A 25,759-nucleotide genomic window follows, 5' to 3' on the forward strand; every position below is an offset into this window, starting at 1 on the left:
CACCCACGAGGCTGCAATCCCGCAGAGTGCATTCATGCAAAAGCATCCATAGCCAGGCAGCAGGCAGCGTTCAGGTAATGCTGAGAAATCAACACACAGGTTAAAATGGGAGAGAGGCATCAAAAGGTGGCGCGACGCAGAGTCAAATTGTTGCCTCTGGGAGGCAGCTGCATATTTCATAACTTAATTTAATGCAATGGCGCTGAGAGAGGGGGAGGGAAAGAGAGCAAAGGGTCTGTGGCAATGGCATGCCTTATGCATATTTTTGGCCAGCCTCCTGCTGCTGTTGCTTATAAACGAAATGCCAGAATACGAAATACGTCGAGTTTGCGGCAAACTATGGTATATACTTTATACTATATACAGTATACTGTATATACTGTTTTTCGGCACAAGTATTTTATAAGCCGCTTGCAATTTGCTGATATTAATCTACGAAATAAATTTTACTTGGCTTGGCGCACTCAAACGTGAAATGTTTGCCCATCCGCTGTGCAAATATTTAATGAATATTAGTTCTCTCTCCCTCTTCTGTATATATACAATATTTATAAGAAAAGCCTCTCCAAATGCACTTGTATTTGAGTATTTGAGGTTCGCTTTTGAGTGCCGTGAAATGAGCATAGTTTAATGTTGAAATGTTTCTTGGCAATTAAATTGCCTTTAGCGGCCACTTGCCCAACAAATTTTTGCAACGCATTGTGTTGGGTTTATATTTCAGTTTTGTTGCTGCCAATTTGTTTGGTTTGCTTGGCTTAAATGCAATTCAAGTAATTGGAAATTCGAATTGGCCCCCAGCTAGGCTATAAATTCATGCAGCTTGGGCTTACAGTGTGGCCAGGCTTTATGTTACCACTTTGGCCATACATAATTACCGTATTCAATTACAACTTCATAATTCACCGGCAACGCCTTTGTCCAAACATTCAAACACTGCACTCTGTCTGTGTGTGTGTGTATAGTGTTTAACTATTCAGTTGTGTGTGTGTGTGTGTGTGTATTTGTGTAATCCTTGTAATTATCTGGGCGTTGGTGATGCAATCAGCGCAACAGCATCGACTCAGCCCAAGTCCCCAAGTGCCCAGTTCATGTGTCTTGATTAAACGATCATTATGTAAAGCAGCGCCTCGAAACACGAAACTCGAGACACGAAACTCAAGAACACGTGTATTCAGACCGAGAACACATTGTTCATTTGTTGACCACCCAGTTAGTTAGCTAATTGAAGACTCCGCCGAATTGACTCAATTCAATTTGAATTGCATGAGTTTATGAAGTTGATGGCGACTGTAAACTGGGAATGTAAATTAAATAACACTTATTTTTATCACAGTATAGTATAAAAGTTTGACGTACTATATTCTAATATCGAAAACAATTTAATCAATGAAAACTGTTCGTTTAATTATGCATAGAATGCATATTAAATAATGAATATGGTATTTTAATATGAGAAAGAGTTTTAAAGGGATATCAAATGTTATATTTAAAAATAATATATATTTGAAATATATAAATATACTATGCACTTTTAAGTCTATTTAAATCTATTATTAAATTTAAGTTAACTTATCTTCTCATATTTAAAATATTTATGCATAGCCACATCAGTGTCTCTTAAACTCCAATATTAAATACATTTTTGTCTCTAAAAATCAGTTTTGTTTTAATTAAGTTATATTTCAAGGTTGCAATGAAAAGCTTAGAATGTTAATTACTATAAATAATAATTATGTATGCAGAATACAATTAGAGTCTGACAAATTCTTATATCGAAAACTACAAGGTGCGTTCCAAAGTAAACAGGACTTTTAACAAAAAGACAGAACAAATAGCTTTTTCGGCAAAATCAATTTATATTATTCAAAATAGTGTCCTTCTGCTTTAATACAGCTTTTTGCACGGTCCAAAAGCAAGTCGAACGAGTGTTTTAGCTCGTTGCCCGGTATGGCCTCCAGTATGCCGGTGCAAGCCTTTTGAATGGCCTCGACGTCTGCATAACGCTTTCCATTCATCGGCAAATGCATTTGTCCGAAAAGGTAGAAGTCGCACGGTGCAATATCAGTTGAATACGGGGAGTGGTTGATGGTTAAAATGTGATTTTTGGTCTAATAGTCGGTCCTTCGAATGTTTAATTCTGAGCAATTTTTGGACGTCAGTCAATTTCTGCGGAACAAACCGTGCACACACCCAAATGTTCGGTCAAAATGCGATAAATCGATGTTTTGGAGATGTTCAATTCTATTTCCATTAATTTCAATGATGATTTCGTCTGATTTTTTATGAATTCACGTACAGTTTCGATGGAATTTTCTGTGATCACGGATTTTGGTTGGCCCACATGTTCATCGTCATTTATGTCCTCACGATCACTTTGAAAACGTTGAAACCACTCGTGCACTCTGCTACGGGATAGGCAACCATCGCCATAAACTTTTTTCATCAATTGAAACGTTTCGGTAAAAGTTTTAAAACAAAATTTAGTGTTGGGTTTTTTGTTCGAAGCTCATTCTCGCACCGATGACAAAAACATACTGACACTTAAAAGGCAATAACTTCACTTCCAATAGATGAAATGTCATGAAATTTTTACTGGAAGTCGATAAAGGATAGCAGATTCTAACGCATCAGTTGACATAAATATGGCGCCACCAGAGGGCGCTAGATTCAAAAAGTCCTGTTTACTTTGGAACGCACCATGTATGTAAACAACAAAGAATATGTTACTTTAATACGCAAAAGAATTGTAAAGAGATTTAAAATCTTATGTTAAAAAATAATATTTTCCAAATATATAAATATATTATCGACTGTAACTTTAAAGTCTGCTTTAATCTATTATTAAATTTTAGTTAAATTATCTTCATATATTCTAAATATATATGCATAGCAATATAAAAGTTTTTTAAACTCCAATATTAAAAACATTTTTGTCTCTAAAAACAGCTTTGTTTTAATGAAGTTCTATTTCGAGATTGTAATCAAAATTACAATAAATTAAATATGAATTATTAAATATTTAAAATATAAGTTGTAGAAAAGTCTGATAAATTTGAATATTGAAAACAACTTTGGTTTTAAGTAACATTCGCAACAAATTCTGGAGCCTGTTAAATTCATATATTCAAGAATTATATAAATAATATGCATAGCATTTTTGAAGTCGTTTAAATTCTTAAATTCCAATATATCCACAGTATTTTGCAAGGCTGTTAAATTCTAATATTGATAACAATTTAAACTCTAAAATTATTTAAGCTTCAATTCACAATAATAAAAATCTTAGAGTGACAGCTTGCACACATGAAATAATTTAAATTAATGTATGCAAAGCAGTTTAAGAGAATTATAAAATCTTAGACAAACAAATATTTTAAAAATGTTCAAGCCTTTTTTAAAGTCTGTTGAATTTGAATTTAAAACGTAATAAATAGCCATTTTCTAGTCTGTTTAATTCTTTTATTACGAAATAAATATGCTTAGGAATATCCAAATTTATTGATGTCTTAAATCGAAAACAATTAAATTATAACTTGATTACCCAATACAGTCTTTGCTCTGCATAAAATTAAAGAGTTTTGGTTGGTTTACCAAACAACTTTAAAGTGTGAATAAGCATAATTCATAAGCAGATAATAATGGAAAAGTTAAAGCAACTTTCGGCTTATTTAACTCAATATTTATTGCAACTAAAATGCATATTTGCTTTAAAACTTTAAAGCTGACATTAAACAGATTATAAATACTTATTTCAAACGTATGAAATACTCAATTAAGTTTAAGTGATTGGAAGCCTTTGAAATAGTTTTAAAATGAAATTGCAACAGAAGCTGGCTAAAGCAATTTAAAAGAAGAAAAAAAGGAAAATGGAATTTGTATTTTCTGCAACTTGTCTGAATGTCTCAACATATTGTGCTCAGAAAGCAGGTGTTCAATGAGAAGAATTTGCAATAGTTTAGAACAATTTCTGACAACAAAAAAATAGAGAAAAAACAACAGCTAAATAACAAAGAAGTCTAGAGCTCAGCTCATTCTAGCCAAAAAATAAATGATTTGATCGGTTTAAAACAATTTGGAAAATAGAATTCGACAGGCTGGAAAAACGGATATTTATTTTGTATTTGATTTTATTGACAGAATACGGATTAAATGAATGCATTGACGAATATTCGTTTCATTTGAATTGCCATCGACAGCTTAAACAAATGTTTGGCAGTTACAAACAGCAAATGATTTTTACACATATTGAAGGAAAACTCAGCTCAGCTCAGCTCAGGTTTTGCTTTCGATTATTTATTTAGTTAGAGAGTGCGTTTACTGAAATCCACAACTAGTTTATGTTATTGAGCTAAGATTATGTTCTTAGCTCTTAACGTTGGCTAATACCAAGACCATTTCCATAAAGTGTGCAACTAATTACGTGCAAGTTGCTTAAGCTGCTGTCTGGCAAATGCCACACGCAACTTGACAGGCAACAAAACCCAACGAGAATGGGAAAGGGAACGGGAACGGGAAGAAGAAGAAGAAGGAGAACAACAACGGCAACGACAGAGCCATAATACAATATAATTACTGTAAAAATCAGAACTGACAAGCGCAAAATGCCATAAGGGTGTTCGCTCTCTAACAACCAGAGACAAATAGAGCGAGCATAGGAGAGTGGGAAGGGGGGGAGTGGTGGAAGAGGGACTGTTAAAGGGGGTTGTGAACCCGGCAATAGTGCGTAAATCTTGACGCCTTTAAGCAGGCCCCAAGCCCAATTGACAATGACATTTTGTCGTCATTATTGCGTCCCTCTTGGCAATGTAAGGCAAACCAAGTAAACAGCTTGTAACAGGCAATGCACGACTACGAAGATATCCTAGGTAAAGTTCAGTTCACTATTTATTGTAGCCAGCACTTTCATTTAAACAAATGAGTAAACTGCCTTATTTAACTTAGAACTGAACGGTAAATAAATAAATTGTTGTTTCAGCCAGGGTGACAAAATAACAATCTTAGCTACATTAATAACTTATTTTGTGTCTTCAAATTCAAATTCTTAAATGTATACATATTGAAGAAAATATAATTAAAAAGTTACATATTCAGTTTACTATTTTTAATACACTTTAATTAAAATTATCATATCATGATTAAATTTTGTTCAAAATGATTTAAATTTATCTTAATTAAGATATTTCGTATTTAAAAAGTAAAAACTTATATTTATAAATAAATAAAATTATGTTTAGAAGGCAAAACAGCTTATCTGCTATTGCTGCATTGATAATCTATTTTTATATTTAACAATTTTGCTATCTTCGTTATTTATTTAGTCAACCAAAGGAAGAACAAAATAGCCACAGCTGCACAAATAATTTATTTTGTGGCTAGAATATACTCGCAAGGGAATATAAATATATTAATTGTTCTTATTGTTTCCTATTAAAATATACTAACGTGAATTTATATATATATATATATATATATATTATATTTGTTTAGCAAAAGTGTGAAGTGAAGTGCTTTGCAGACTCTAGTGATTTGACTAGTGATTTACGAAAATGTTAATTTTAATTATTAAATCCACAAAATATATTATTATTTTTACACAGTTTAATCACAAATTGAACACTCTTAATGAATCAATGAAATCTTTAACATAAAATTAAAGTTTATTTACTGTTTTAGCAAAAGCACTGGAAATATAGTCGGTGTATGTGAAACCCCTAAAAAAAACTCTGTGGCATCTAAAAGTGAATTTATACTTGAATTTGAGTAAACCCGAAGAATTATTCTATACTTAATATATATTTATTGGATTTTGAGTACTAAATTTTTCAAATATATATTGATTAATATACTATCTTCACATATATTTATTTTTATATTATTTATATATATATATTTATTTTAATTGTTAATATTTCTTGTTATATAAATGTAATATAAATTTATAAGATTTTATATTCAACACTTTAGTTAGTTATCTTTTAGTTTAAGTGATTATCTACTTATTAATTTACCATCTTCATATATTGATTTATTTGTATATTATTTGTTATATTTAATAAACATGTTACTAAGTTGTCTTGTACTTTAAATATATAAATATATGTTTATTGATAAACTATCTTCATAATTTACATTTATTCGATTTTATATACTACATTTTATTTAATTGTTTTGTAGCTTAGTCTGGTCATAACACATTTTTTTTACGACTGCAATCTGGCATTTAAAATGTTTGCAGCTCAACATGCTTCATCAACCCGCTTTAACTTCCAGGGTATAATGTGGAAAAGAAAAGAGAAGAAGAGTGAGAAAATGGAGATGGGCGGAGCAAGAAGAAAGTAGCTTGATGCGCACCGTGCAGGCAATTACAGAAATTAGCTTTCGTTTTTTAATTTATTAGCGCCATTGTGCGTGCTTCTAATGGCGACAAGCGAAAGGCGAGAAAGGCGAGAAAGGCGACACACGACAGTCGACAGTTGAGAGTTGAATGTGAGTGTGAGAGCAAATGGTAAAATGGCGAGTTTAGAATCGCATTGCCAGTTGTTGCCATTGCCAAGACAAATGCCTTGGCTGCTGTCGCCTCAAATTAATGTGCATATAACTTACGCTTTAAGTGAGCGAAGCTCTATGCCACTTTCGGGTTTTTCGGGTTTCGATTTGGAGGAGACTAAGCGAAAGAGGAAGAGGAAGACTGGCCATTAAGATTGCAGCGCTTTTGTTTGAGAAGGCTCCATGCATTTTAAAGTTTTATTGCCCCATGTGGCATCCGTGTGTGTGTGTGTTGAATGTGTGTGCAATGAAGTGTGCACATGCTAAAACATTCATGATGATTTAACACACACACACACATAGAGACCATTAGTGCATATGCATAACAGAGTGGAAAGAACCTGGCTAAGAAATATTTACTCAGCATGCAAAAAGGCAAAACATAATTGAAGCAGAAATTTGTGTGTAAAACAAAAGAGAGTCCATCAATAGTTGGTCTAGCAAATGAAAGCATTTGTTTTGGATCTTTAAAATGTTGTTTTGTTATTTGTTAATCGTTCATCGCGATGCTGGCTGCCAAAGAAAACAATTAATAAAAAGCGTGCTTAGTCGAGCTGCTGGCGAAATGTCGCTCAAAGCTGTTTTTTGGGGCATGCCACAGTTGATGATGTTGCTGTTGTTGATGATGATGTTGCTGTTGGTGCTGTTGGTGCTGTTGTTGCTGCTGTTGCTGTGGCAACCATTTATAAAAGGCGATTTTGCAAGGTGTTGTTTTTTCGTAGCTGTGGCTGTAGCTGTTGCATTTGCAGCTAACCATAAACTGCGCATTAGTGTGATTGCATAACATTTGCACACACACTAACACACCCACACACACACTCACTGCCACGCATATAGACAAACAGTTCGTAAGGCAAGCGAAAAACCCCGTAAACCAAAAGCGAACCAAAAACCGAAATCCTTATGTATGTGCAGCTGCTGCGGCTACGTGCTATATCCTGCATCCTGCATCCTGCCGCCTTCTATTCCCTAAAAGTTTGCACAACAGCAGCAGCAGCGGGTGCAAGCTTCAGCAGCAGCAGCATCCACAAATTTTCAGCTCAAGAGCCGAAGAGAGAGAGCAAGAGAGAGAGAGAGAGTTGTTGATAATTTAAGTCGGAAATTTCAAGGAAGCAGCTCTCGCACGTAATGCTTAGAACAAGACGTATTTGCACACACATGCACGCACGTAAATTGCAATTTCAACAAGTGCAACGACAGCAGCAACAACAACAAGAACAACAACAACAACAATTCCAGTCACATCAACAAAAACAGCAACTGTAATCAAAGCCAAAGAACACTACGCAAAAATGTTGAACAAAACTATGAGAATGCAATTATGGCAAAGACAATGCCAACAGCTGTGAGAAAGAGAGAGGGAAATAAGTGTGCAAAAGAGAGAGGGAGAGCAAATAAAAATACACAATTGCATGGCACAGTCAGTCGTAGAAGTTTACAGACTGCAAACTTTTGGCTTGGCTGTCAAACAAACCGAAAATGAAATCATTGTCAATTCATAAAACTGATGCAAAAATTTCTACAAATTGCATTTACATATGGTGCAACAACACCCCAAGGCACATACACACAGAGAGCGATAGAGAGAGAAAGAAAGAGAGAGAGAGGCAGACTGTTAGTAATAGCTGCAGTGGGCCATTACTTTGGCCATTATGTTTCATTTGTAGCGGCGCCGCTTGACACACATGCAGCAGCAGTTTGTTGTCAGCTGAAGAGAGAGAGAGGGGGTCAAAAAAGGAGGGGGGAAGGTAAAGGGGTTGCAGCTTAAGGGAAGCCCAGACAAATGGGGGGCCGGAGGCTAAGCCACCCAAATGCAGCCATGTCGTTTATTTAAGATGACAGTAGCAGGACAAGAACAGCAAGCGAGAGCCGGCCAGTGGCACAATCCTGTTGCGGTCAAGTGTGCAAACATATTGCAGGCACTGTGTGACTCGACTACACTGAAAAATAGCAGACCAGTTTCTAAAATCGATTCTATGAATTCTACAATAAACAAGATAGAAGCCCGCTACACATTTTCAATAAAAGTCATTATTTTAAAATATACCAAAATATATTCCAAATACTTTATTTTATTAAATCGATATCTATCAAAATATACCAAATTGGCTAAAATAATTTTGAAATTCCTCAAGACGATTAATTTGACTCCTCTGTACAGGAATATGATCATTGCAGAGCGAGTTCCAAAATAATTAGAATCACTGAATGAATAACAAATACAATTTATATTTGCATATACTTATATAATGCTCTCAGTGTCGTATAATTTATTAAATTTACCATTTTCGTTGGAGCTGCTTTTATTGCCTTTAATATTCTTCGTATTCCTTACATCTTAACCTCTAAACAACTGATGGAAGCAGATTTATTTGATCGAAATAGGGTAAAAAGAATATTAGTCTGAATAGTGTTAAATTCTAAAAAAAAGACCACAAATAATAAATATATTGAATAATTAAAAAAAAGAAAAAACATAAAGTATAAAACAATATCTCTTTTTATGTTACAATAAGATTCTTGGCGTTAAAACTTGGTTCTTTTTTTAAATGCTCTTCCAATCAAGATATGATTTCTTTAGGATTCTCATTAGGGGTGGAGAACTATCGATGGCACTATCTGGACTATCGACACGCTCTCGATAGCGGCGCGCACTCTCAATAGTGGTCAATCGCTATCGTCGATAGTGGTCGATAATTTTTCAAATTTCTTTGTATACCCGCATCATCCGTAGAATCAGAGAGGGTCTTCAGCAAGGCAGGACAAATCATTTCAAATAGGCGTACAAAATTATTGGTTGAAGTAAATATATAAATAGCAGTTACCGTAAACCTAAAAAAAAATGCATATTATTTGAATAATAATTATTTATTATTTTCAGATAAGGATTGGAAAACAAATATGGATTCTTATAAAAACTAATTAAATTATTTTCTTTTACTGCACTATCGACAACTATCGAAGATAGATTTGATAGCGTCGATAGCCGATAGAAACTATCAATCACTATCGATGGCGCAGACTATCGATAGTTCTTCACCTCTAATTCTCATGTTCTTGTCGCACTACTAAACCCGAAATCTTGATTCTAGCATTTAGTTTTCTTTCAGTGCACTGCGAATGCAATTGTCGCATGTTGACCTTGTTTTTACGCTTTGCGAAACGTAATTGACATTTATTAATTGGAAAACAATAATTTCTCGCTCTCTCTCTTTCTCCCTCTCTGTCTGCCTCTGTATCACCCACGCATTTACCCTCTCTCTCTCTCGCTGGGTTGTAACCAGTTTTTGGCTGATTGCCAAGTGGCATGCGCCTTGTTTGCCATGATGATTTATGAGTCGAGGCTTGAGTGGCGATCAAGTTTGTTGTTGGTCGCTGCAAGTGCTGCTCTTTTCTTATGCAGACAACGATTAAAAGCCGTCATCAGCACACACACACACACTCACACACACAACCCAGAAAATACCGCACATCAGAAGCGAGAGTGAAGCGCTGAAAAGTTGCGCCAGCTGCGCCTTTGCTTCGGCTGCCCATTAAAAGCTGTCAAATTTTAATGTTTTACATGGCAGGCTCAAAGTGCCAGTACCGAGCCTTTAAACCCGAAAACGAAGGAGAGCGGGGAGGGCGAAGGAATGCGCGCGGCAACAATGTTGTAACAACATAATCAGCTTGGGCCGCCTGTTCATGGCACCTGTCAGTTTTGTGTTCGGGACAGACATAAAGACAGACAGCACTCTATCTCTAGCTGCGCGGCCCATAAACATTAAAAGCACATAGTTTGCATGGAAGAGGTAGAAGAAGAATTTTAAAATAGTAGTGGCCGCCGCGTGTCCTTTTGCCCAAGTCAGTGGCAGTGCCGGATACGGGGCGTATGTGTAACGGAATCCCAACACGCGATAAATTCATTAAAGAGCTGCTGCTCGCATAGCAACTGAAATCTGGCTGACGTGTCTCGCGGGCAACGTAAAATACCAGAGTGCTTGCACGCACACACACACACACACACTCAGACACACACACATGCAAAGAGTGAGAGGGAGAGACGACAGCGAAAAAGCATTGCATACTTTCGGGCACGTTTATAGATTAACACATTTTTACTGCTGAATGTACTAATAAGGCAAGCATTTCCACTTTGAGTTACCCCCAGGAGATAAACCCACACAGTGTGTCAGCAGCAGCCAGTTGCTATCTCTCTCGCTATGTGTGTGTATTTTCAAAATTTATAACGCTAGCAACAATAAAGACGAAGGCGCACAACTGTGAGCCAGGTGTAGGAATAATGTTAACAAGAGCAAACAACAATGCGAAAATATTTCATACACTCTTCCTCTGCTTTAGTGAGGCAGCCAGCCAGCCAGTTAAATGGCAAACCTTGAGGGAATTCTGGCACTCGTGTCTGCTTCCAGCTGCTCTGGTTGCTCTGGTTGCTCTGGCTGCTCTGGCTGCTGTTGCTTCTGATTTCAAGTCTGGCAATCGAGCGTTGGGAATGTGCACACTCTTCAACACACACACACACACATAGAGAGACAGGTACGTGCCTGGCACACGTTGCGAGATCGCGCCAGCTGGCTGCTTCGCTTGCTGCAGCTGTTGCCCTTCATCGCGTTGTGTTGGGTTGTGTCGTGTTGTCCAGCACTTGGCTGCGTCTCCGTATCAGATTCGACAGCAGCAGCAAATTGTATATATACTTATATATCGCGTTGAGTTGTAATTGTAATTACCACTGCAATGTGGACTTTGGTTTTGTATGCTCTACCTTCGACTTCGACTTTAACTTCAACTTCAACTTCCTTCCGTTTCTGTCGTTGCTCCTTCACTTCGCTTGATTAAATTACTGTTTAAATATTATCTGAGCTTGTTTGTTTTTTGCCTCCCCGTCGAACTGAGTTTAGAGACGGGAGAGAGAAAGCAGAGTTATCGCTGCCGAAAACTTTTGCAGTATGTGCATGCGGCAAATAGTTTGAATGCAACCAGACACGTATTCGACCCCAGCTCTGAATCTAAAGCTGGCTTTGCTTTTGCGGCCACATTCAAACTTCAATGAACTACAAATGTGTGCATGGGAACAAGAATTTATCGCAGCCTGAAATTAACGTGCAAAGTTTGCCCCGAAATAACGTGTGTCGAAACAATGTTATATTTCATATCAAGTATACGCGATGCGGGACATCGAGGTGTTTACATAATAATGAGGGAAAGCACAGCATTTATTTCTATACTTTGTGACTAACTATGAAATAAATAATACTTCTCTACTCTACTTTACAACTGTAAAAAAATGAATACAGCATTTATTTCTCTACTTTGTGATTAAATATGAAAAAAATAAAGAAAACTAAAAGTACATCTATTTGAAATGCAATTATTTAGTCAAATATTTTGCTATTAATTTACAAGTAATTATAGTTTATTTTGTGTTTTCAATCCTTTGCAATCAGAACTCCAAAATAATTACAAAAACGTACGCAACATATTTGATTTCTTCTATTGACTAAATAATTGTAAAAATGTCTCATAAATAATTCGCTTCGATTTTACGAAAAAAGCACAAATCATTTGCGCCATTTTCACAACACAATACAGCACGGAAAAAAGGCAAATAAATAAATGAAAAGGAGAACTATAAATTGAATTTGAAGGCAATAAAACATTATGGTTGAGAGTTTGTAGCTTCGGCAGAGTGTTTATTAATGCAATCATGCACGCATAAAAATCTCAATTTAATTCAATCGATTTAGTATTCGTAGAGTTGGTTCGCGTTGTGTTGGAATACAAATAGCAAATTGCAATACTAAAGAGAGAGAGAGAGAGAGAGAATGTCCTGTGCATCTTGGGTTGCTGCGAGTGCTTGCTTTCGTCTTGATGAATTTGTTCAATGCTCGAACGTGACTGACGCAATGATTGTACACGTCGCAACATCATCAAGCTCGCTACTTCAAGTAGCAGCCGTAACTAAGTGGCACTATGTAAGTGAAATAAGAGGCAGCTGATGGAGATAGTAAAGGCACACAGTTACCTCTCTCTATCTCTGTCTCTCTTCCTCTCTCTCTTTTGGTTTACTTGAACAAACAGTTGAGCTAAGCACGAGAGCAGTTGGCACTTTTAAGTCATTTGCTCCATTCGAACTCAATTCAAAATGTGGCCATCAAGTCGAATGGGCACTCAATCAAAGCAGAAAAGCAGCTGACGATGTATTCTCTCTCCTCTCTTCTCCCCCTCCTCCTAATTTTAAGTGAAATGAGTATCAACGAGGGGTCAACTTTTGGCAGGCAACGCGCGTACGGCAAACAGTTTTGTCTGTGTAGTCAGACGACAGTCTTTAAAAACAGGAAAAAGTCACCGCACATCCAGAGAGGAGAGGAGAGGAGAGAGGAGAACTTTCGGCGTGCTATTAAAGTGCAAGCCAGAGGCACATCAGCGGCTGGGCTGGATGCACGTTTCAAGGATCTGCCCGGCGAATTCGTGACAGCCAAAGTGAGGCTTTGGCTAAGCCATTACACGCCTCGTTCTGCGACAACAGCAGCAAAAGCAAAACAAAAAAATCACGTAAGGAAGCTAGAGACGAGTGTGCTCGACTGTGAAATACCTGCAACTAATTGCGAATAAAACGAAAACAGTGCGGTAATAATTTATAATATACCGAAAAAATACTGAAAAATACTAAATAATTAATTTAGTATATTTATATAGTACTACATTCCAAATAAACGATAGAGCAATTTATAATATACCAAAAAATACCAAAAATATACTAAAAAAATTATTTAGTATATGTATATAGTACTACATTCAAAATAAACGATAGAGTAAGAAATATTCCAGGCTGTTATCGAAAATAAACATACCACAAAAATACTAAAAATATACGAAGAGTTATATTTGGTATATTGCTATAGTACTACATTCAAAATATACCATATAGCGCAACAATAATATTTCGTAAAATACTAAATGCTATATTTGGTGTATTGATATATACTACATGCCAAATTAATATATCGAAAAATACTAAAAATATATTAAAGAATTAATTTAGTATATTTATATAGTACTACATTCAAAATAAACGATATAGTAAGTAATATTCCAGATTGTTATCGAAATTACACATACCACAAAAATAATAAAAATATACGAAAGATTATATTTGGTATATTGCAATAGTACTAAATTCAATATATACCATATAATGCAACAGTAATATTTCGTAAAATACTGAATGTTATATTTGGTATATTGATATATACCATGCATAGTAAATAGGCGCTTTTTTTATCCGATCACAACTAAATTCTCAGTAGACATAAGGAATAAAGTTATTATTGTATCGACCAAAAAACGAGATAAATCTAGTCAATCAAACATAACAGAGGCTGCCGAATTATGTCTCTATCTCTTATAGTCTCCGATATCTAGGTGTTCATACAGACGGACGGACAGACAGACGGTCAGACGGACATGACTATATCATCTCGGATATTGTCTCTGATCAAGATAGATATACTCTGGTCGAGGATGCCACTTTCTGCCACTTACACACATTTACTGCAGGCTCAAAATTATCATACCCTTCTACCCAATTGCTAGCGAGTATAACAACAGCATGCAAAAAACAACAATTTCGGTTTTTTCCGTCGGTTTTTTCGTTTTTGCAAAGTGTTTGGCGCTCCATTTGGAGCAGCCGTCAAATTGTTGACGCGTAAAGCGCGACATGTGCAAAATGTTGTGCTCAGTGCTCAGTGCGAAGCGAAAACTGAACTTTGGCATTGGCTGCACATCGATTTTTATGTATTTTTTTTTATGTTTTTTTAGGAGGCGGCTTAGTGCGGTGCGGGGGGCGGGGCAGGAAACAGGCCATTTGCCATATTGTAAATTATTTAAAAATGATTTATTGTAAGTTTGTTTACACTTTGCCATGCGGTTGCATTGCCAGCAGCTGCTTCGCTCTGCTTTGCTCTGTGCTGTTGTAAATATTTCATTGCTTTCGCTCACTCACTCACACAGAGTGTGTCAGAGAGCAAAAAACCAGAGCACAAATCTATTGTGTTTTCATTTGAATTTAATATTTTATATTGCCGAGTTCGGCCGCAGCAGCTGCTGCAGTTGTGCAACAACACCAACAGCAAAACAATCCATAAAGGATGTTAGATATCCTGTAAGTTAAATTGATATGTCTTCAACAAAGTTGCCACAGAAAAGTTTAAATCGATATGCATGATTTAATTTAAGTTGAATGATATTAAGAAACGTTTTGCAGGGCAATGTAAAATAAGGAAGTTGAAGGAAGTTAATATATCCTGTAACTAAAGTTGAAGTTTCTTAAAGAATAGTCTTAAGACAAAAAGTTGTATTCATATGCAATTTATATGAAGCCTACGTGTATAATCACTTTTTGGGCTATATTTTGAGCACAAGTAAAAAGGCTACTGCAGCAGCAATAAAACAATTAAAAAAAGAAGATTTATTAAATATATAAGTATAATATACACATATATATATATATAATATAAAATATAGTATATTCAATTTATTTAATAGTATCAATAGTTCAATTGATATACAGAGTTACTTTATAATAAATGTGTGGCATAACACAAGTTAAAAGCTACTGCAGCAGCAACAAAACAATTTTTAATAGATGTTAAAATATCTTGTAACCCACGTTGACGTACTTTACTTTTATTAATATACGACATTTCTTTCAAATTTAGTAATACTGAGAATCCTTTTGTGATTGTGATTTTGAAAAGAAACTTTTATGCAAGAGCACAATTTAAAAAGCTACTGCACCAGCAGCAAAATAATCTATAAGTGAAGTTAGATTTGTTGTAACTTGAGTTGCAATTTTTTCAAGAAAATGTCAAAGAAAAGTTCAACCGATGTAAAAAGACCTCTTTAAAATGTCATCTTAGAAAGAAAACTTTTTGTTTAGACATTTTTTTGTGCTCTTACCCTCTAGCACCAGAGTTTTCAATGTTTTTTTGAGGCGCTCATCATATAATTTGCATTATCTAAAAATTGAAATGATTTTCAATTGAACTACATCTTGTCCATAATATGATATTCGATATTTGATTCTTAGATTTGACAACTATAATTTATATGACTTATAATACATATTTATAATAGAAAGTACATCAATGCACTTTTTGGTGTCAGAGGGCTAAGTTAAGTTGCAATTCTTTATAGAAGATGCCTATTAAGGTGTCAATCTATGTATATACAAAATTTCTTTAAAATGTAATGAGCAGACCCTTCCTGGGTTTACACTTTGCAGGGTATGAGTCAAACGATTGGAAAAGCTATTGCCGGAATTGCAATCGCAATCGCAATTGAGTTTGCCTTTTGTGGTTTGGCAGCAACTGTGAATGTGCGTGTTACCAGATGTTTGTGTGTGTGTGCGAGTGTGTGTGTGTGTGTGTGTGTATTTTTGTGCTGTGTTTTGCGAGTGTGTTGTGTCATGTCACTCGCATGGGCTGCAATTAAAAGTTTAACTATAAATACCGAGATTGCGGTTTGTCCACTGTTTGCCAAAACATTCAACATTCAATTGAGCAACAGTCAAGATGCTTGTTATTGCAGTGATTGATTAGCCTGATTGAATATTGCCGTTGACCACAAGAACACCTGGACAAATGGAGAACAAATGTCAGGCGACAACGAGAACTAGTTCAATGGCAAAATTCATTGGGCCAACAAAACGATAAACATCAATTGTCGGCCTCCGCCCTCTAAAACTTGAATTTATTGTCGCATGCGCTGTAAATTGTATATCGGAGGGCCACAACTATAAATCCCGAATCGACGTCGACATCGGCAGAACCCAAATATTAACACACGCAATTAAAATGCGACAGCATTTTGTGCTGGCATCGACAAAAATCCAGTGGCAAAAAGGAACCGACGAGGAGTTTCTGACCCTTTTTTCCAAGCCATTGAATAGAAATTCTGGCACCCCAAAAACTTTGGGCACAAACAAAAGCGTGTAAAGTGTAAAGTGTAAAGAGAGAAATGGAAAATGGCAACAGGAAAATGGTCGCCTGTCTGATTGGGCAATGGATTACACTGGGTGATTGGAAAATCTATGATGATCATTAATAAAAACAAGACGACAATGTCCAAACTCGACCAACAACAACAATAACAAACGACAGCTCTAATCAGGCACTCGACACGAAAACGTTGCCAAAATTCAAATGCAGAAGCCGCTTATTATCCTGTTGCTCCTGCTCCTGCTCCTGTTCTGGTTGCTTCTCTAAATTTGATTCTGTATATGGTTTTCGGTTTTGGTTGTTGCTTTATTGCCCGGCATCTCATGCATTATGCGCACCACTTTAGCCCTTGTAAATATTATTTTAATATCTTGTCGAGCACCAACAGCAGCAGCCAGGCAGCTAACATCTTCATCTTCCCCTCTTCAGAGGGGACAAGGTGACATACACACATTCTGAGAGCTGGAGCTGGCTCTTGTTGGCTCGTGGCTGTTTTCTTACTGTTTTCATTCCAGGCTAAACTTTGTGCAACAAACAATGCTTCATTATAAGCTTGAGCGCAGAGGCCAGAGGTGATAAGCCTGGCTGCCACAGTCAGGCAGCAGGCAACGAGGCAGCAAGGCAACGAGGCAAGCAACCATTCAGAATCAGGCAGCAGCCTTCTTCCAACTTCTTGTATAAACTTCACTTTATGCTTTTGGCTTACACACACACACATACACTTGGCATTTGCTTGTACTTTGTATGAAATTTTACGAATATTTCATAATATGAGTTATGTAAGTAAGAGTGTGTGTAGCCTAATACCCTTCCCTTTCCCCGCTCTCCGCTCTTCTCTCTGTCTCTCAGGCTGTCGTATCGCTTCGTATCGCATGTTTTGTCAGACGAAGTGGCTATGCAAAGACAAACAAACAAAAGCACCAAGGAGAACGACAACAACAACAACAACGACAGCACTAACATTGCACAAAAATGTTGTCAATCAACGTTGAAGAAGATAACAAGTTACACAAAGACTAAGACAAAGAAAAGGCCTCGAACACTTGAATGCCATTCGAAACTCACTCTTCTCCTTTCTCCTTTGCACACAAATGCCAAGCATCAATTTAAATGCTTATGCTTAATTTACCAAACAATTTTCTTAAATCACTAAATTGCATGCATTATAATAATGAGAATTTTCTACAGTTTTAAGTCAATTTTCACTTATTTGCGGCCTCAAGCAACTGAAAATTTCTGTGCTCCTAAAGAGCATTCAATTTGATTTTAAGAATTAAGTAAATTTGGTTAACGAATTTTACTTGATTTGCAGAATAAAGTAATCGAATTATACATATTGTTTTTCGCTTTAAATTAAAGATTTAGTTTAACAATTAATTTCATGGTTACATTCACAATTAGCAACAATTTGTCTATGGGCCTAATTTCCACTTATTTTTGCGTTCTTTAAGAACATTAAATTCGATTCTAACAAATAAATTTGCACGATAATTTTAATGTTCTTTAATAAGATATTATCATGATTTAACAAGTTAAGTTAATTTTGCAAACTAATCAATTAACATAGAATATTTTGGTACTCTTTGACAACATTTGATTTGAAGAAGAAGGTTATTATATATTTGTGCCTTCAGGGCACAAGAAGGCATCTCCGACCCCATAAGCTATAGTAATTCTTGATCATCATCAACAGCCGAGATGATATAGCCATGTCCTTTTGTCTGTCTGTCCGTCCGTTTGCATGACCACCTATGTAGATCTCAGAGACTCTAAAAGGCTATCCATATAATTAATTTTGAATATTTTGTAATTAATACTAATGGGTGGTGAATATCTTACAGTCTTTGGTATATTATTAGTATTTTTACGATATATTAATGTGGAATATATATTTTGCTTTTATTCAAAATGCGTTTCTCACAGTCACACAATCGACGGTAGCTTTTTTACCTGTTAAGCAACGACATTTTATTGTAATTTTAAGAATTAAGTCAATTCTGCCTACTTATTGTATATTTTGTATAAGTTGCAACTTTTGAGGTTCGATTTAAATTAAAGATTTAATGCAGCAAATAATTTGATAGTTTGTGTCGCGCAGTTGGCAACAATTCGGCATGTGTGTGTGTGTGTGTGGCATGGGTTAATCAGGCAAGCAATTAAAGCACTTTCCGATTGTAGCAAATTAATGAACAGCATTAAAAATAATCAGCTCGCAAAGAAACGACGAGGAAGAAAACAAATATGACAGCCGTAACCCCGAGCCACAAAAACAGAGAGGAGTAAGAGAGAGAGAGAGAGAGAGAGAGAAGAGGGAGGGGGAGAGAAGAGAGTCTCATATGCTGGCATACACAGTAGCCACATTTCAATTTTCAGCATGTGCCATGTAATTTGCCTGGATAATTTATATGCATGCTGTGCTGTGCTGAGCGTTGTATAGAAGATGCTCCCACACAGCGAGGTGGAAGAGCAACAGCTCTGCTACGGGTTGAGTTTCAGTTTCAGTTTTGCAAGGCTCGAGTGCGAAATGAAATAAATTTTGCAGCATCATTTAAGCTTAATTAAGACGGCAGCCGCAAGCGGCAACAGCAACATCGAGACCACAATAAGGACGACAGAACACAAAAGCCTCGGCGCAATGCACTGCGCAGCACATAAATAAATGAGTAACTGAGTGGTTGAGTGGTTAAGTGGTTGCCAGTCGCGGAGCAGTCGAAGCTCTGTGTGAATAGAGCAAGCGGCATTAAGGTGGCGCATGCATATTCGAGTGCCTGCCTGTCAACATAAGCGTCCAGTTTAGGAATGAAATCTCACACTCTGCTTCTGCGTCCTGACAGCTCATCGAGCCATCGAGCAACTCACTTGGCTCGGAGTTCATTTGATTTCCAGCGGAGTCACGGTGCCACGCATAAAACAGCTTAGACAATGTCAAAAGGCATCATTATTCATGCTGGCGTGCACAGAGAGGATGACTACAGCAGCTCCTACAGCATCCAGCATCCAGAAGAGAAGCATCCCAGGCACATGTCCAGACTCCTCCACGTGCAATCAGAATTGTGCTCGTCATGTTGCATTAGCAGGAAATTAATGGCAATGGGGCAATGAAGGTATAGCACTACCCACTAAAATAGCTTCAAGCTTCCAGGCAGCTCAATTTCTGGCGCCGCATGTTGATTTTTAATTACGCCCCAAACTTTCACACACACACACACACACACACACACACACACACACACACATTTAAGGCACATCAAAGTGTGCGGAAATTTACTACAAATACAAATTCAATGCCATAAAACACAATTAAATGCGTCTCGAACATGAGCCTTTGCCTTTGCTCTCGATTGCTCCCTCTCTACAAGCAGGCAATTAGCAGCTAGGCATGAAAATTCATTGAGCTACGGGTTCAAAATGTTGCACATTACGCATCATTTCCAAGGCACAGCATCAAATTCCACCCACCCAACAAGCACACAAAAAGAAAGTTAACCAATTTCCAAGAATACACGACAGCTGATTGACCGCCAGATACTCAGTTCAAATCGAATCGAAATAAAATAATGAAAGTGTTTATTAGCATTGAGCTAATAAATTAGTATTCTACATTCTTACTTTTTTTGGAATTTCATCATTTTTCATTAATCAACAATTTAATTGTTCATTTCAAAATGTATTCCTTCCAAGTTTAGCTCTCTTTTTTAACTGGTTTCGAACAAAATTTTTAAAAGAACATTTTTGCATTGCTATAAAATAATTTTAATTAGAATTTTATTCTCTATTTTTGCATTTGCTATAATTAACAAGTTTTGTTTCCTGCATTTTGTAATTTACTATCAATTTAGCCAATCAATTATAAAATAATTAACATTTAATTTAGTTTCCTGCATTCAATTAATAGTTTAATTTCTTGAATGTGTAAATTACTTTTTTGTTCCGATAATATTACAATATTTTGTGTAAAGAAATTAATTTATTTTAGTTTAGCTATTTGCAGTTATCTTTTATGTCTATTCTTTGACAATTCTACTTCATTTTTTAACCCTTTGAAGTTCATGAAAATTCCATATTAGTTTATGTATTATATTTAATGCAATTGGTAGTTTTCATTTAGTTTTTAATTTAATATTTTTTGGTTTTGCTATAATTTTAATAATAATTGAATTGAATTGTTTATTTTCTTAATAACAATTTTGTTTTTTTTTTAATGTTTAGTAGTAGCTTTTTTTATCTAAGTTGAATAGCTAACATAATTACGTGTTCTGTTTTTGCTTTTACTAAAATTAATAAATTTAATTTCCTAATTGTAACCAACATTCAATTTAATTTAATTTAATTTCATTGATTTTTTTCTAATTTAAAATATGTTTATTTTTTAGCAAATGAAGTTTCCTGCATTTTATAATAAACATTAAATTTTATCATTTTGTTTTTATGTTATCTAAATTTCGCTCTTTCCTTAACTGTTCGTATAAAGAAATTCATTTATTTTAGTTTAGTTATTTGCAGTTATCTTTTATGTCTATTTTTTGTTAATTTTAATTTATTTTTTTTAACCCCGCTTTAAGTTGTCTCTTGCTTCCAGGGTATATGCGAAATATGCCAAAACAAAAGCGTGAAAATTACAAAAGTTTTCTTAATTGCTGCGCCGTATCTGCCTCCATCTCCTTGGCTCTGTCTCCGCCTCTTTCTTCTCTGTTGTTTCCTCTCCTGCAACTGCCTCTGTCTCTGCCCCTCTCCAGCTTTCGTGTCCCGCCCTCTGCAGCGTCGTCATCACAAATTAAACGCAAGTATGCAAAGTCATTGTGTGAGCCCAGTCTGTAAATGGGCGTGCCCAGGCTGTGTAATGATTAAGCAAACACTCAATCACCCAAGCTCACTCAAACACACACACAAACACACACACATATATACTTATATACACAGACAGAGTCGCCTACACATGCGACTAAAATGAAGCGTATTCAGCTGTGGCAATTGAATATTTTTTTGTGAATGTTTCTCTTAAATGCTGGCATTCAGATTTGGCTTGACTTTAAGACTGGTCTCAGATTGCAGCCACAAGGAAGAGAAGGGAGAAATACGTATACGTAACATTTATTTGGCAAATTCATAGCATACTTTTGTGGGCAGCTGCTGTATTAAAAGTGCATGCCATATTTACTCGCACAGACATTAAGCATATTAAGCTTAAGCATCTATCATCTGTATGCCAGAGCCCTTCCCCCCTTCCCCTTCCCCCTTCCCCTTGCCCTACGCCCACTTTCCTCTGGCTGCTTCAATGCCGTCGTAGCCTCAATTCATGCATGCAAATGCGCGTCATATGCTGGCAACCTTTTGTTTAATGAAGCCGAAGTTGTTGGGCGCCTTCTCCCCCCTCTCTTTCTCTCTCTTCCTCTATCTCTTACTATGTGTGTGTGTGTGTGTGTGAGTGAAGGCGTGCATGTGGAAAAACAGTTTTCGAATGAATGCAAGTTTTAATCCTTGAAATATGATTTGAGTGCAAATATTTTGCATAACCATGAGCTCAACTCTCCCACAAGCTGGCGAAGCGAGGTGCAGCCGCTTGTGGTTGCCCTTTGTGGGTGTGTAAAAGATAGAAAGAGAGAGCAGGAGATATGTGATGTAAGCAGGGACACAATTTCGTTCTTTCTTGTGCGTGTGTCAGTCCACATACGTGTATGTGTGTGTGTGTGTGTGTGTGTGTGCACTTGTACTTGCCAACCGCAAACACTTCACTCGCTTGAAGGCTGTGCTCACCGTGCCTAGGCCAGGCCAGGCAGCAGTCCAAACTCTCTCTCTCTCTCTCTCTCTCTCTCTCTCTCTCTCTCTCTCTCTCTCTCTCTCTCTTTCTCTCTCTGTCTCTCTCTGCCCATTCCCTATCACATTCCCTATGCGTTCATTTTGCAGCTGTCTGCGGTTTTGAAATGCTTTTGCCCAGCAAACTGAACGCTCCTCAACGCTCAACGCTGCAAAACCTTTGGCATTTGATGCGCTCACACTTTTCACTGGTTCATTTCTAAATTGAAACTAAAGAGTTGCCAGTGGCTACCACTGCGACTTGCCTCGCCTCGACTCAACTCGACAGCCACTTGGCCACCTTTTGACCAAACCTCAGGTTTTTCGAGTATTTAATGAACAAAGTTTTTTGTGTCACACAAAATTCAAGCGACAAGTGCATTTTTAAATTGTTAACTATTTTTGATTTCTATTCCTTTTTTTCTTCAAAATATTTCCGCGCTCTGCAATAAACTTTTTTGTTACGCGCTTCACTTTAGGCAAACGAGTTTTTTAATATTTCTTTTTTTCTCTCTGGCGCTGTCAGACGAAGCGCAAAGATAAAACTAGACTTAATACAGAGGAGCTTTCAAAGGGATTCATATGACGGACAGAATGACAGACAGACGGACAGACAGACAGTTAGACTGACATATGCCGAATTGTGTCTCTTTGCTGGATTTGACTTCTTTTTTGCGCTGTTCTCGTTTAGATAAAACGAAAACTCTCTCTCGCTGGCAGTGAAAGTTTCGCAGTGGTAAACTTTAAAGTAAATTTACTTTAATTTAATGGTTGCTTGTGGCAAAGTATGACATGACATTTAAAATAATTAAAATACTTGCGAAACTAAAACGAAACGAAACGATTTAATAAATATTTGATAACACTTGCTCAGAATTAAGCGCAATTACAAAGTTTCTTCTCTCTTGACTTTTTTGGCAACTCGTTGCAGATATGACAAATGGCGGGATGCACGGACCCATCGAGGGCTACAACTCGTTAGATGAGATGACAACAACGCCAGTTGTGGCACCCACAATACCCACCGCTGCGTACACGCATCCCAAATGGATGGAGCCGTATTTTGATCCCTCAACGCCGCGCAATGTGACCGCCCTCATGGGCAAATCCGCGTATCTCAGTTGCCGTGTGCGCAATTTGGCCAACAAAACGGTGAGTGCTGGATACGTCAGTCAGTCAGTCAGGTGGCCAAAAGTTTCTCGTTCGCCTCGTTCGTGACGATCCGCGTTTAGTCTTTAAAGTTTTTGACATTACCAAGTTAGTTGATTTGCCAACCTGGTCGACAGCGTCGCCTTGCCAAAAACCTAATTCCCTTAGCATGACTGCAAAATTTTTAATTAGTTACACGCCCAACCATCCAGTTTTCTTTTTTGTTCTTAGCTTCTTTCTCTTTACTTTTGCTTTTGTCTGCTCTGTGAATTGTGCTTGGGGGGAAACCTAGACAAGAAGCAACAGCAGAACAAAAAAAAAACCTTTTCTTGCTGCCAACTTTTGGCCGAAATGGCAACCGCCGAGCTGCGCCCTCTGAACTCTCTCAGTCTGAGTCTGAGTCCTAAGTCGGCATTAAGTTGTTTTCTTTTCTCAAATTTAGCAATTTTTGTATTCAGCACCGTAAGCGCGACTGTTATTGCAATTGTTTTTCTTTGTTTATCTGCTTTAATTGCGTCCCTCCTCCCTGCGGTGTCATCTAGCCCGCAAAACCGGTTTGCCACTGCTATTGATGTGATACCCTGTAGAAAGTGGAGTTGAAGTATAAAACACAAGTATGTAACTCCACTTTCTATAGGGTATCATATCAAAAGCAGTGCCAAACCGGTTGAAAAATCAATCTTTGATTTTTATTCCTAATAGAATTTGGTACTTTTGATTTTAATCATTTTTTTCAAGCAGGTAATTTCTTCACTTTCATTTCCTCTGGCATTGTGATACCCTGCAAAATTCGTACATAAGAGTATCGCAAATTCAATCGCAGATTTTTGTTGCTAATTAAATTTGCTACTTTTCATTTTAATTATTTCTTCAAGAGGCTTAATTCTTTTATGTATTTTCGCACAGTGTATAAGCAGCTCGACTTGTTACTTTGCAAAGCATTTACATGTCTTTATACGCGTGCGGAAAACACTTGGCAACATTTTTAATTTGACATATTTTTAGACATTTAATTAGCACCGAGGGTGACATTCCTTTTAAGTTGCTCTTTCTGTGGGTACTTCAATTATTTGATAAAAGATGTGACGCATTTATTTTGGTGATTTTGCAGATTAGCGAAAATAGTTAAGAGACAAATTTCACCAAATATTATTTTTGTTTATATTTAACATACAACTAATAGTTCTTCCAATAAATATTTTAAAAACTTATATTTTTTTTATAATTTAGTTTTATTTTTAATATAAGATGAAATTTTTATGTAATTTAAAGAGACATTCTTTTATCGAAAGAGCTTTAAAAGATTCTCGGCTTTATCTATTGAAAATGACATTTGTTTACGCTTATTGAAAGTATAATTAAAGAACAAGTAAGAAATATAAAATATGCTCGACTGTGAAATACCAGGTATCCATTTTGTATAAAAGCATATAGGTGCGGTATAAATTTTAAATTATACAAAATGAATATACCACAAAATACTAAAAAATATACCAAAACCTATATTTGGTCTATTGATATAGTACCGTATAAATTTTAAATTATACAAAATTAATATGCCACAAAAATACTAAAAATATACCAAAACCTATATTTGGTTTATTGATATAGTACTGTATTACTACTGCTAAATGTACTATAGAGTGAAGTGATATTAGATTGTTATAGCAAATTGTTAGACCGCAAAAATATTAAAAATATACCAAAGTTTATAATTGGTATATTGATATAGAACTAGAAGCAAAATATACCAAATTGTTTTTCCCCAAGCAAAAGTATTTCCCTAACAAGTTCTTACTTAAATAACTTATTATTTTAATCAGAAAAACTTTAGTTATTATTGTAGCTACCAATCCTTCAACCCTATAAATACATAAACCCTAGAACATAAATCAAAACTATGCAGGAGCATTTACAATGCTTTCATTGCTTTCATTATTTTGTTTATATTACTTGGTAGCGATATCATATCTTTGATCTGTAGTTAAACTTGCTGGACTTGTAAAATATGCGCTACAAATCCACCGAGTCGCGATAAGCAACAATTTAATTACTCTAACTGCCAGAGAGTATTTAATCTTTAGGCTTTCGTGCCAATAGCTTCGTTGTTTTTATATTTTGTTTTGGCAACAATTTAAATGAAATGTTGAACTGTCAAGAACGAAGAACTGTGTGTAGGTCGTCTGGGCGTGACAATTTTTATCGGCGTGTGGCAACAATTTTAATATGCGTGACAGACAAGTTTATGAATAATTAGGCAACGCGAAAGTGTTGCA

General features: G+C 36.2%; 1 protein-coding gene across 7 annotated transcripts in view; it reads left to right on the forward strand.

Moving 5' to 3' along the window:
- LOC132792264 (kin of IRRE-like protein 2) overlaps window positions 1-25,759 on the forward strand; it is a 144,149-nt gene that overhangs the window by 56,554 nt on the left and 61,836 nt on the right. For 6 of the 7 annotated variants that reach the window (XM_060801543.1, XM_060801544.1, XM_060801545.1 and 3 more), the window contains exon 3: window positions 23,266-23,486. In XM_060801543.1, coding sequence (XP_060657526.1) covers window positions 23,266-23,486 — 221 coding nt within the window. Of the gene's footprint in view, window positions 1-22,715; window positions 23,071-23,265; window positions 23,487-25,759 lie in introns of those variants that run through there. The other variant, XM_060801546.1, reaches the window with a different exon arrangement.

This window comes from Drosophila nasuta, chromosome 3, assembly GCF_023558535.2.
Source record: "Drosophila nasuta strain 15112-1781.00 chromosome 3, ASM2355853v1, whole genome shotgun sequence".
In the NCBI taxonomy this organism is placed as follows: Eukaryota; Metazoa; Arthropoda; class Insecta; order Diptera; family Drosophilidae; genus Drosophila; species Drosophila nasuta.